Source organism: Micromys minutus (assembly GCF_963924665.1).
Source record: "Micromys minutus genome assembly, chromosome: 6".
In the NCBI taxonomy this organism is placed as follows: Eukaryota; Metazoa; Chordata; class Mammalia; order Rodentia; family Muridae; genus Micromys; species Micromys minutus.
In genome coordinates this window covers 219893-234522 of record NC_137975.1, presented here as the reverse complement: position 1 = coordinate 234522, position 14630 = coordinate 219893, and the positions used below count along the sequence as shown (strand labels likewise).

General features: G+C 37.0%; 1 protein-coding gene across 1 annotated transcript in view; it reads right to left on the bottom strand.

Annotated features, from left to right (window-relative positions):
• The window catches only part of LOC308421673 (contactin-associated protein like 5-1), a gene marked incomplete at both ends in the record, with an annotated part of 467964 nt that overhangs the window by 250800 nt on the left and 202534 nt on the right, over nt 1-14630 (bottom strand). Inside the window, one exon of the mRNA XM_080918125.1 lies at nt 11746-11946. Coding sequence (XP_080774251.1) covers nt 11746-11946 — 201 coding nt within the window. The remainder of the gene's footprint in view (nt 1-11745; nt 11947-14630) is intronic.

Sequence of the window (14630 nt, the reverse complement as noted above, 5' to 3'; positions counted from 1 at the left end):
TTTTGATAACTTTTGGTTGGAAATTTACTTTATTCAATATTAGAATAGCCACTCCAGCTTGCTTCTTGGAGCTGTTTGCTTTGAAGTTTTTTTCCCACCCTTTTACTCTGAGATAGTGTCTGTCTCTGTCTCTGAGATGAGTTTCCTGTATTCAGCAAAAGGCTGGATTTTGTTTATGTATCCAGTCTGATAGTCTATGTCTCTTTATTGGGGAGTTGAGACCATTTATGTTAATAGATATCAAGGAATAATTGTTCCTGTTTCCTGCCATTTTTGCTTTTTTCGATTGAGTTGTGTCTGTGTTTTTTTCTTCTTTTAGTTTTCTTGTTTAGGAGTTTTCTTGTTTTTACTAGGCTGTATTTTCCCTCATTGTATTGGGTTTTCCACCTATAATTCGTTGTAGTGCTCGGATTATAGTCAGATATTGTGTGAATTTTGATTTGTCTTGAAATATCTTTGTCTCTCCATCGATGGTGATTGATATTTTTTCTGGGTATAGCAGCTTGGGCTGGCACTTTTGCTCTCTTAAGGAGTGCATGATGTCTGTCCAGGCTCTTCTAGCTTTCATAGTCTCTGTTGAGAAATCGGGTGTGAGTCTGATTGGTCTGCATTCATATGATACCTGAGCTTTTTCCCTTACTGCTTTTAGTATTCTTTCTTTACTTTGGGCACTTGATGTTTTTACTATTATGTGTCATGAGGTATTTCTTTTCTGGTCCAACCTATTTGGAGTTCTGAAGGCTTCTTTTATGCTCGTGCTCATCTCATTCTTGAGGGTAGGAAAGTTTTCTTCTATGATTTGTTGAAGATATTTACTGTGCCTCTTAGTTGATACTCTTCTCCCTCTTCTATTCCTATTATCCTTAGGTTCGGTCTTCTCATCGTGTCTTGTATTTCCTGGACATTTTGGGTTAGGAGCTTTTTGTTTTTTGCATCTTCTCTGGCTGTTTTGTCTATGTTTGCAATGTTGTCTTCTGCCCCCGAGATTCTCTCCTCGATCTCTTGTAATCTGTTGGAAATGCTTGCTTCTGTGACTCCTGATTTCTTTTTTTGGTGTTCTGATTCTAGGGTTATCTCTTTTAGCGCTTTCTTTATTGTGTCAATTTCTGTTTTAATTTCCCTCTTCCATTCCTTTATTTCTTTGTTTTTGTTTTCCTCTCGTTTTTTGAGTTCTTTGAGTGTTTTTCTTGTTTCTTCTTTAAAAGCTTCTGAATCTTTTTGCTTTTCCTCCCTTTCTTGTTTAAGTAACTCTATCAGCTTCTTTAGGCATGATTTCAGGTCTGTGTCTTCTTTCTCTGGAGTGTTTGGAATTCCGATGTTTGCTGTTATGGGAGAGCTGGGTTCTGGTGTTGCTAGATTGTCTTGGTTTCCTTGGGATATACTCTTTCTCTTTCCTCTTGCCATTTTGTTGTCAGTGATATGTTCTTGCCTTTCCCTTGTATCTGGTCTGTGTCCCTGGTACACTTTCCGTGTGCACTCCTCAGAGATCTCTCTACTCCCCGGCAGCCCAGGTTCCGGGTGGCAGCTGGGCCAGGCTCCGCTCTGCGTCCTGAAGTCACCTCCGGGTGGGAACAGAAGTTCCTAAGATCTGTTCCCGGTCACTGGATCGGGGAGGACAGGGCAGGTCAGGGCAGGGGGTGCCCTTTCTGTGTGCACTCCGCAGAGATTCCTCTGCTCCCCAGCAGCCTAGGTCTCCCACTCACCAGTTGCTCAGCCTGTATGAGCTGCCTTTCCGGCTGGCAGTTGGGCCAGGCTCCGCTCTGCGTCCTGAAGTCGTCTCCGGGTGGGAACAGAAGTTCCTAAGATCTGTTCCCGGTCACAGTTGCTCAGCCTGTACGAGCCGCCTTTCCGGCTGGCAGTTGGGCCAGGCTCCACTCTGCGTCCTGAAGTCATCTCCTTGCAAACCTTTTAAATTTCTCAGTTCTTTCTCTATCTAGCTCTTTCATTGGGGTTCCTTGTTCAGTCTGCTGTTTATCTGGAAGCATTCTCTTCTGTATCTATATGACTCTGGGAGGGCATCTGAAGAGACATTCATGAAAAATTGGTGAATAAATTTCTTTTGAATTCACTAACTTCTACTCTGACTTTCTATCTCAAAAACATCACAAAGAGTTTATTACCTAATGTAAAGGGAACAGGTTGCCATACACAGTGAAATACACTGATTTGACTCTTTGCTAGTCTCTGTTTACTTGTAAAGGGTGTGTGTGTGTGTGTGTGTGTGTGTGTGTGTGTGTGTATGTGTGTCTGTATTGTGTCTCAAAATGTTCATGTGGCAAACTTGTGGGAGTTAGTTCTCCCCTTTCCTCTTATGGGTCTCTGGAATCAAAATTAATAAGTTAGACTTGTCAGTCTGTGCCTTTCCTTGCTGAGCCATCTCACTAGAACAAGTCTATGTTTGCAGACATATGACAAGTTGCCATAAATTTCCATTTAAGCCTCTAATAAAAGGACTTATGGAGAGACTTTATAACACTAAATTGCAATTCACTTATTAGTGACTGAGAAGATTGCAAAGGCCTTGAATTGGAGTAATGAAGAACCGAGTTTCCATCCTTAATTAGCTGCATTTTTCAAGTTAGTCTACTAATAATTTATACATACATACATACACACACAAACACACATGCATATATGTATATAGTAACAGACACATGCACATACATATACACATATATATTATGCAGTACCATATGTGTGTGTGTTTGTATGTTTGATACTATATAAAACCTTATAATTTTTCAATTAAAAAAGAGGACTATATTTTTTTCCTCTTTCATTTGGCCAATAAAATGACTACCTACTAAGAAACATAAAGTAGCTTTGAGAAAGATGCATGTAGGTAATAAATGTGAAACATTTCCACTTGGCTGACTCTATTCTTCAAGAAATTTGATCATGAAACTCAGCAACTTTTGTAAATGGAACAGTCATGAGAGATTCACGCATCTGACAGATCTGAAACACTTGGCTGAGGCCACAACCAAAATTCAGCAATGACTGCCAACCCTGTAAGTAGGTGAATGACAGAAACAGAAGATGACTTTGTCTAGACCCCTACAGAGCCCAGGAGATTAGAACATGTATGGCTGAGTTTATAGCTCATACAAAGTAGTTGATATAAGGAACAAGTCAGTCTTATGTTTATAGCTAATACTTCTTTAAATCATTTTCTTTCTCTTTTTAAACCTTTCTGTTTTTTGTTTTGTTTTGTTTTGTTGACACATCACACAACACAAACTAAAGTATAATTGACATCCAGCAAACCATCTTCAACATATTATATCAATGAGATGATGATGATGATGATGATGATGATGATGATGATGATGATGATGATGATGATTATGATGATGGTGATACCTTTCATATGGCCATTAAGACAATACAGTGAAATAGTGATTTTAAAAAGTCAGGCAAAGATCAGGCTCTCTGTGCCTGCAAGTAAGAATTACTAGTGCTGAACAACATGATTTGTAGAAAAGATGGATTGATATATACATTTTTATTGAACACAAGACATACATAACCATTATTTTATTTTTATTGAGATAGGAACTTATGTAGCTCAAGCTGGCTTTAAGCACATTGTATAACAATGGATGACCTTGAACTCTGAAGATTTGTGAATCCAGGACCCAAGTGTACTGCCCTGATATTTTCCATTATAATAATCATGAGAGTAATGTTAATTTGTAAAAAGTAAATTGATTCATATGACAATTTTGTAAATGACACATTAAGGTAAGCTTTGTCCGTGTTTACCTTAATTTCATTCCATTCATGCTTCTATTTCCTTCTTTTGTTCCTTTTAATATTCCTACATAGTTTTCCTTTGAATTCTATACAGACATTTCAAGTAAGAATCCATATGTTCATATATACATTATATGAATACAAATATAATCTGGATACTATATATGGAAAAGAAAACATACAATAGTTGTCTTTGTGACCCACCCTTATTTCACCAAACTTAATATATCTAGAGTCTCTCCATCTTCCTGAGATGAATCAAACACCATTATGTATACATTTTTATTCATTCACTTGTTTTTGAGTACCTACATTACATCCATATCTTAGCTGTGGTGAATAACATGGCAGAGAACATGGAAGTACCTTCAATGGGCTTCATTTGCACTTTTAGGGATGTTCTCACAGTATAGATCTTGATGAAAGTTCTATTTAGCTTGTATTAGGGATCTCCATACTAATTTCTATAGTATATGCACCAATTTATATTCTCATCTTTAATGTCTAAGTTCCACTAGACCTTGGTAACAGTTGACATTTTCTTTACAATAGCCACTCTGGTAGGTTTACATTCAATCTGTATTTTCTAATGGCTAAGAATACTGAACTCATTTTCAAACACTCACTGGTCATTAATGCTCTTTTTGAGTCATATTTTTAAGCTTCCCTTTTTATTGCATTGTTTTATGATTCAGGGGTTTCATATGGTGAAAGGACATGGACTTCAGAATTATTTCTACCCTTACATATTGTATGTGTACATGTGAACCTGGACATGGTAGTATGTTCTTGTATTTTTAGTGCTGGAGAGATGGATGTAGACCTCTGTAACTTGTTTGTCAGGCAGCTAAATACAATGGTATGTCTGAAACAAACAGGTTGTCAGGAGAATCTACTAAAGCATCCTTGAGTCACTCAAAAATATGGGTGCTGATGGAAATTGTAGATCATTGAGGAGGTGGAACTTCCTGGAATGTGTGAGTTGCTGAGACTCAGGTATGGAAGAATACATAGTCTAGGCCTGATTCTGGCCTAAACTTCTTGTTACTGGCTGCTTTCTTCTGATCACCTATGAGCATCTTTCTCATAAAATAATCTGCTTTTTACCTTTCCTGCATTGATAGACTATGTCTCCTTCACCAAAAACCAAGACTATGGAAGGTCTCTCTGTAAGATGGTTTTGTCACATTGAGGAGAAAAATAACCAATGTAGGGAGGTAACTAACAAGGTAGTTGATTCATTAGAGAGGCCAAAGATTCAGTGTTGACTGACCTGTTCTTTTTATTTCATTAACAAAGTGCTATGTCATTTTATATAATCACTATTTCCTGCCTTCTTGACATCTGTCCAAAGGCTGAATACCTGCTGGTGCTAATGTATGAGAAACAGCTCAAGTTCAGTCAGGGCAGGCTGTATCTTAACCTAGAGAAAAGTGGCTCCTTCCTCCCAAAGTGAAGTGGGCTGCTGAGCACTGAAGGTAGGCTACTTCTATGCCCTAAAAACATATTCTGTAGAAGGGCCTTAGCCTTGCAAAAAGCTGTGTCAAGAAGTAGGAGGCAAACTGGGAAGATGGAAAAATGCATAAGAGTTACAGGACTTATTCTAGTATCACACAACACCATGTGGTTTTCTAAAGGACACAGCTTTAGTTACAGAGATAGATTACATGTTACTTTGACTGATAGTTATGGGTAGATCTGGATGGAAATTGCAGAGAAATAATTAGAAAACAAGCATGTCATTGTTCATTCACCAACTGAATGAAACCAAAAAAAAAGAAAAAAAGAAAAAAACAAAACATTGTTACATGCATGGATTCCTCTCTCTTGTCTTTCCTCTCCTCTAAGTATTGCTAAATGAAGATAACCAAGCTAGTACTAGTTAATGGAAAGATATCTAAGGACTTCCTTTGGGGATCCATAATCTACTGCCTAGAATCTGTGTGGTATAATACTTGAATACTTCTCAGGAATTTGCAGAACGTAAAACATACTAAATGTGGCCCTGTCTACTCTTCTTTCTCCATCTTTATTTTTTTTACACAATAAGAAAATTCATACAGATGCAAACACTTTGTAAATATCCATTTGCTTTGATCTGTGGAGCTTTGGATAGTATGTAAGAAACAGTGGTGTGCTTTAAGTGAGTGAGGTTTAAGAGGAGTTGAGCCTCTCATTTTGTGGCACCAAACAATGTATGAGTTTGTAAACGTTTGTGTATATATCTGAATTAATTTAAATAAAGTGCTAATTGGACATTCACACACAGCCACAGCCACAAGATACCTCTATGTCATCTATGACCATGTGGGTGATTATTTCCATTTCTCTCATCTTGCCATCTTTACTTTCTCTCTTCATTATCTGTTGTGTAAAGTATAGAGGAGATGTTCTGACAAGAAGATTTCTTCCACATCATCTTCTTACTAATTTAAACCTAATTAAACATGTTACTTGGAACATTTTAAAGTTTCTTGGCATCTGACTCACAGTTAATAGTAAACTATAAGCTATAGTATTTTCTTCCCCTTTCTCTTCCCAGTTATTCTTCCTCCCCATCCCACCCCCCTCTCTTTCTCTTGATCTCTCTCTGTATCTTTCTCTCCCTCCCGCCTCTCTCTCCTATATGTGGATGTATTATCAGTGCTACCACCAAAAAATGTTAAGAATTTTCCTTTTGACATTATATACTCATAAGATTTCCAACAGTGAAATGAGAATCTAAACTTAATATCCATTGCTTGGGTACCTCTGTGTTGCTTGGGAAGTAAATTGACTCCACCTAGAAACACAGGAGAATTTAAGGTGACAAACATCATTGAAAATAATCACACTGTTCTTGCAATGGTAAACCAAGGAATTTATCCTGAGTGCCACATAAGGATATAGGATGAATCCCCAGGTGGGGCAGTCTCTGGATTGCTTTCTTGCAGTCTCTGCTCCTCACTTTGCCTCAATCTCATGGTACCTTCTTCAAAACTGACTATATAATCGATCACAAAATAAGCCTCAACAGATCCAAGAAGATTGACATAATCCCATGCATCCTATCAGATCACCATTGACTAAGGCTTGTTCAATAGCACAAAAAAAAAAAAAAAAAAAATACAGGAAGCTCACATACATGTGGAAGCTGAGCAATGCTCTACTCAATAATAACTTGGTCAAGGAAGAAATAAAAAAACCAAGACCAGATGGGTTTAGTGCAGAATTCTATCAGTCCTTCAAAGAAGGCCTAATACCAATTCTCTTGAGACTATTCCAGAAAATAGAATCAGAAGGAACACTACCTATTTCATTCTATGGATCCACAATTGTGCTCATATCTAAACCACAACAAGAGTCAACAAAGGAAGAGAACTTCAGATCTGTTTCACTTGTGAATAGGTATGCAAATATACTCAATAAAATTCTCAAAAACCAAATCCAAGAAAACATCAAAACAGTAATCCACTATGATCAAGTAAGCTTCGTCCATGGATGTGAGAATGGTTCAATATAGGTGTTGAATTTCAATTGTAGAATCTATGAAATCTGGCACAAGTCAGGTAAGGACTAGATGAAGATCTCATTCCCAATGTGAACCTCACAAATCTATGTTCTTCCTAAGTAAACCTAAACCCAGAGAACAATGCATTCATTCTAAGAAATTTCAACAGAAACTGAAGTTGTAAATGGCTTTGTAGCTAAAATGCCATAATGCCATTAGACCAGAGAGATGTTGTCAAGCACCCAGGTAGACAGAGTAGTTTAAAAAAGACTGTGATTTCAGTGACGGGCGTTAGGAGGTCTAAAACATCTTACTTCCAAGGGCATTGTATATGTGTGTGTGTGTGTGTGTGTGTGTGTGTGTGTGTGTGTGTGTGTGTGTGTGTGTGTATGGATACACACACACATGCACTCATAATATAATTAAATGGAATCATATAACCTAAGTTTATGATAGTTCATGTTCTTTAGGGAATTCCCAAAGTCAGAATAGACATACTTCTGTTTTTCATAGGAATTCAAATACTAAAAATGACTAGGCAATGAAAAGCAAGGAGAGTAATTCCTAGAGACAGATATCCCTTAGAAGGGTTTACAATGGCAAATGTATTCAGTTTAATCATCAGGGGAAAGAGAAATACCCAAGGTAACACAGACACTTATGCTGGTAAGGCAGTTTGTGGTAACTGAGATGCAGGAAAAGAACTGCTGTGAGGAAGTACTGATTTCTTTAGCCTGAGAAGCATGGCTGAATTCAATAGCAGTCCTGGAATTGCTTTCACGGTGATGATCCTGAGTCACCAAAAAAAAAGGTCCAATTTTCTGTTCTGAATGATGTGTTTAAGAAGGCAAGAGGCATGTAATCCATCAGAGAAAGATTTCTATTTCAAACAGTTAAATTTCTTTGAAAACATTTTTGCTGTTTAAAGGGGATAAATGATAGTTATCTAGAAAATTCATTTTCGTGGAACAATATCTTCTCCTGAAGATTCTAGATTAGTCAAACAGTGCAGTATACTGTGTAAGATGTCTCCTTTTCATGTTTTACTGACATTTCTGTCTATGTTCTACAGTCCCTCAAAACCTACAAATGCTAAGCCCTAGGATACTGAATATTGCAACAGAATGTGATTGATACTCTCTTAGATACTTGATACTATTATAGCCTTAGTATAAATTAATATTTACAGAAATGAACAGCTTTCTATGGGCTTAGTGTCCCAAATGATCAATCTCAGCCCTTGTGAATAAGAGATATGTAGACCTCTGTGAGTACAAGAATAGCTGGTTCTATAAACAGTGCTCCAGGCCAGCCAGGGTAACAAAGGAAAAGATCAAGCAAAATGTTATGATTCCTCTCTGTTTCCTGGTCCTCTAGGATATAGGCAGATAAATGTTTTATTCTCTTGTTGCCTCAGACCATACTCATTTTTCCACCTGTGCTAAAAGGCTACAAAAATTGACCGACAGGAATCCCACATAGAGATGCTTTGTTAGATGTTACATCATAACTGCAAGAAAGTTAATTAATATATATGTAATAATCTATTTTTTATTCACTACAAATATAGTATCAGGAAAAATCTAAAATGATTTAACCATGTGTTTATTTTTTCTGAAGTGAAACTATAGGGTTAGGCATTTGCTTTATAGGTATAATGTTCTCCACATATGCCCAAAAGCCCTGACTTTCATGGACAGGACCACAAAAAAACAAGTCAGCATGATGGAGCACATTTGTACTTCCAGAACTTCAGAGATAGAGGCAAGGAAGTCAGAAGTTTAATCTCAGCTACATAGTATGTTCAAAACAGACATTCACTACAGAGAACCTCCATCCTAATAAACAAGTACTTCATTAAAAACGAAAATGTTCTTTAAGAGTCATATACATTGATGTCTCAATTTTTCAGGGAACATAAATTCTGTGAAAATGGTAGCATCTGATTATCTTGCGTGGTCTCTTTGCCTTTTGCTCTTTCTTTAGATATCCTTGAATTTAGATATAGCTCATTATTCTTCTGTGTAAGTAATGGCATCTTTGATACCTTCTGATGCCAATTTCCATCTCCCTAAAACAATTTTTAGCTACCACACTGTCCTTGTTCTTTCTTCAAATGCTATTTCTCTCAACCCTCTTCATTCACAACACTCTTTAAGATGTGTATTTCCAAGGTGTCTTTCTGAAGAAACTAAGACATGTATACACTCAATACAGGACCTAAGTATCAACAACAAGACTCCTGGCTTTCTTTGGACCATATCTCTCTTCAAAACAGAGTGAGCAAGTGCAATATGGTTTAATTCTTGTCAGATATACCATTGGTTGAATGTTTTAGTTAGAGTTTCTTTTTTATTAATCATTTTATTCATTTACATTTCAAATGATATCTCTTTTCTGGTTAGAGCTCCACAAATCCCCCATCCCATTGCCCATTCCTTCTCTGATCTTCCTTTATGAGGGTGCTCTCCCACTCACTCAACCATCCCACCTCACTACTCTGATTGCGCTAAGCCAGAGCATCAAGCCTCTACAGTCCCAAGGGCCTCCCTCTCCACTGATGTCAGATAAGCCCATCCTCTGCTACATATGTATCTGAAGCCATGGATTTCTCCATGTATACTCTTTGGATTGTGATTTAGTCCTAGGGAGCTCTGGGTGGACAAGTTAGCTAATGTTGTTTTTAGTATGGAGTTGCAATATCCTTCAACTTCTTTAGTTCTTCCCCTACCTATTCCATTGGGGTCCCTGGGCTCAGCCCAGTGGTTGTCTGCAAGTTTCTGCATCTATATTGGTAAGGTGCTGGGAAAACTTCTCAGGGAAAAGCTGTACCAGGCTCCTGTCTGCCAGTCAGTCAGCAATATTGGGAGGTTTCATGTCTGCAGGTGGGATGGTTCCCAAGGTTGGGTAGTTTCTGGCCTTTCCTTCAGTCTCTGATCCATTTTTTATCCCTGTCTTTCCTTGGGACAAGAACATTTCTGGGTTAAAAAAAATGAGATGTGAGGATGGCCCTCTGCCTATGTACTGGAGCTAATTTCTTCACCTTGAATCTCCTCTTTGTTTGGTATTTCAGCTAAAGTCATCTTTGTTGGGTCCTGGGAGTCTCTCCCGTCTCTGGCGTCTGGGACATTCTGGTGGCTACTTGCAGCTCCCCATTCCCCACTCCTATGTGTTTCTATTCATTTTTTGACCCTCTGTACTTCTCTTTTGTCTTTTTTAATATCTGATCCTGCCCCGCCCCTGCCCTGACATGCCTTCCTCTCTCTTTCCCTCCCTCTACCTCCTTTGATTATTTTGCTCCCTATTCTGTATAGGAGGATTGAAGCATTTACACTTTGGTCTTCCTTCTTCTTAAGCTTCATGTGCTTTGTGGGTTATGACATGAACATTGTGAGCTTTTGGTCTAATATCCACTTATCAGTGACTACATACCATGTGTGCTTTTCTGTATTGGGTTACCTAATTCAGGATGGTATTTTCAAGTTCCTTCCATTTTCATGACAATTTTATGAAGCCATTGTTTTTAATAGCTGAGTAGTACTCCATTGTGTGAATGTACCACATTTTCTGGATCCATTCCTCTGCTGAAGTACATATGGTTTGTTTCCAGCTTCTGGCTATTAAAATCAGGGTGTTATGAACAAAGGCAACATGTTTCTTTGTTATATGCTGTAACATCTGTCAGATATATGCCCAGTAGTGGTATAGCTCAGTCTTTAGGTAGAACAATTTCCAATTTTCATTGGAACTTCTTAGAATTGACAGAAATTTCTGTTCTTCCAGCAATGGAAGAACATTCCTCTTTTTCCACATCCTTACCAGCATCTGCTGTCACCTGAGTTTTTGATCTTAGAAATTCTAATTAGTATAAGATAAAATCTTGCGGTCATTTTGACTTAAATTTCAATGATGATTAAGGACATTCAACATTTATTTCAGTGCTTCTCAAACATTCAATATTGCTCAGTTGAAAGTTCTTTGATTAGCTCTGAACCCAATTTTTATTAGGGTTATATGGTTTTCTGGTGTCTAACTTCTTGAGTTCTTTGTATATTTTGGATACTAGCTCTCCATTAGATATAGAGTTGGTAAAGATATCTTCCCAATTGCTATGATATTTTCACCACTGAAAAAAACCTGAGAAGCAAAGCTTATAATTTATACATTACTCTCCATTATTAAGAGATGTCAGAGCAGAACTCTATAATCAAGAGCTGAATCAAAGGACATAGGGGAGCACTACTTTTGAGCTGGTTCATTCCGTATTTCCTTAGGCATTTTTTTCTTACATACTTCAGGACTACCTCCCCAGTACTAGTACCACATATAATTTACTGGGCCTCCCACATCAGTCATTAAGAAAATTATCATTTGCAGTTATATCTTTTTAACTTAGGTTCCCAATTCTTCAAAGACTCTAGCTTCTGCCAAAAAAAATGTACAGCCAGAATATTGTCTTGTAGATTTCAATACACTATTGAAGAAAGATGGTACCTTACCTGGTGTGTTAAGCAGGCGGGATCTCCTACAGTGGTATGTCACCTCCTGTTCACAGTGTTCAGAGCCATCAATCAGAGCTTCCAACTGCTCCATACTGCCACCATAGTTTAAGGTCATGGAATAGGGCTTCTCAGGGCTGGAACCTTGTACCTGAGTCAGTTCTGTGTTGTTATGCTGAACTGTCAACCAGATCTTGTCCTCTGCATAGACAACAAGGTAAGGCAGGTTGGAGAGGTGGCTCAGCAGTTAAGAGTTTACCTCTTCCATAGGTCCATGTCACATGGCACATAACTATCTGTAGTCCCAGGTCCAGGGGATCCATTAACCTCTCTGTCCTCTAAGGCAACTAAACACACAGTGTACACAGGAATACACACCAACAAACAGATATACAGGAATAGAAACAAGTAAATCTCAAAGTTACAAGACACTCAGTGGAGTATATTTGGCACTTCTGATAATGTGGAAAAAAATTTATCGCAATTTTATATGCAGTTTAATTCTGAACATCCTCACAAATAAAGCAGCAGAGGAAACAGGAAGAGTTGAAAAGCATTTGCCACCTGAGAACCTTGCCCACACCATTACATTATTCTTCATAGAGTCTAAGAGCAGAAAAGGAACTAAGCATAGAATTTGTGTGGCTTCTGCCCTCTTCTACCCTCTTAGTTTTACAGATTGGGACACAAAGACCCATAAAAAAAGCAATAAGCCACAGCATTTCTATTACAGAGCACTGTTCAGAAAACAAGCTGAAGGCAACTGTTATTATTAACTGTAAATTGCAAGATTAGTGTCATTGGCATGATTTAGCTCAAACTAAAAAGAAACAACAGAATATTCAGAAGTTCTGTATTAATTCTTCCCATAAATTCTTTCTGTGACCTGGGAAAAGTTATTTCATCTCCTTACATTTGTGTCTCAGTATATTAGGTGAAGAAAGAAGTAGTTTGATTTGGTTTTAATTATTTTCTTAAATGTTTTTCTAACTTGGGAATAGTTCTTATATCATACTACATTCTCAGGAAAACATGTGATTAGATATTTTGAAATATTACTATACTTTAGTAAAATTTAGTGAAGAAACTAAATCCATTGAATTTTAACTTCTAAAATAAAATGATAGAAATTCATACTGTGAAAATTGTTCAAAGAATATTCACCAAAGACTCCAAAAATGTTAATTTCTCTTTTAGTTATGCTTTATTATTCTTTGATGAAAATATAACCAAACTGCAAGTTGTAATGTAACGGTCTATTTGAGTTACAATTCTATACCACTGTACATAATCAAGGGGACCCAAGATGGGAAATGAAACAAGGCTGGAACCTGGAGGCAGGAGCTCATAAAGAGGCCACGGAGGGCTGTTGTATAGTGGTTTGATCTCCATGTCTTCTTCAGCCTACTTTCTTATGGAAACCACCACCAGACTTGAAATGCACCACTCACAATGAGCTTCTCCCTATCAATTACTAATTAAGAAAACATCCCACAGACTCACCTAGAATGCCATAATATAAAGGCATTCTCTCAATTGTATTGAGGATGCCTCCTCTCCCAGGATTCGTGCTTGATGTCAAGTTTACATGAAGCTAGCCAGTAAAATGTCAATATACAGCAATGTAATAAAACTGTAAAAAGAGTTAGCATTCATTAATGAGATGCTATAGAATGAGAAATAAAAATGGACAGCTTTGAAATGGTTGTGATGTTCATGAGATTTATATTTCTAAGGGATATTGAGGGAGTGATGCTATTGCCCACATGCTAAATCATATTTCAGACATTATGCATTAATTTTACAGGTATCACAAGCCCAATAGCAAACCAAATAATAAATACCAAAGAAAGAGGTAATTCTTTGAAAACTATAGCTCATTGGTTAGTTTATTTTCAAAGTCTTCCCGACTTATTCTTTCTTACTACCATCTATCAGTCTATCATATATCCAGCAATGTTCTGTCATCTACTAATTTTATGTGATCTATTATCTATCATCTATCCTCTACCTATTTATCTATCTATGTGTGTGTGTATTTATCTATCATATAACTACCTATCACCTAATCATCTATTACAAGTTAACTTATTTCTATTTTTTATGTATCTAACCTGGTTCTAAAAGTAGTCCATGCACCATTGCTCATTCAGTGGTTTAATGTTTCTTCTTATATTGATATGAATTTTTCAAACCTGTATATTTATTTATGTGAATTGATTAATTCAATCACTTTAGTACAATTATGCTCTGTCTTTGGTAAGATGGAAATGAAAGCTGTATCACAGTTGTGTGTTCATTTTGAGTGTGGTCACATTGCTCGTTGTGCCTTTGGATCTCGAACACAAAGCAATTTCTAATAATTCAGTTTATTAATTAGTGCTCTTTGGTTACATGTTCACCAATATACAATTTTCAAAGACAGATTACAAGCAATGAGTAATATTTCGGCCCTCTACTCTAAAAAATAGCATTCTGATTCAATGTCTAATGTTGTGGAAAGTTCTAATGCAGGAGTTCCCAAGCTCTAGACATGTGATCTGGCAATGATCTACTATTATTCCCAACTGCCCCAGAATGAATGCAGCCTATGGGTGGCAACTGTACATATGTGTAATGTATATATTAGATACTCAGTTAAATATTATGCAGTCTGTTATGTGCTCTTTTATAATATAGCATCAAAATATTATAATAATATTGTAGGTGCAATATGAAAAAATATATGCTTATATATATATATACATATATATGTATATATATATATAATATTTTATTCACCACTGTTCAAACCCAATGTCCATCCAACTATCCAACTCTAATATCTTCATGCCTCTTTCTATTGCTGTCTCATAAGTATCTTCGAATTCCTCAACATAATTGGT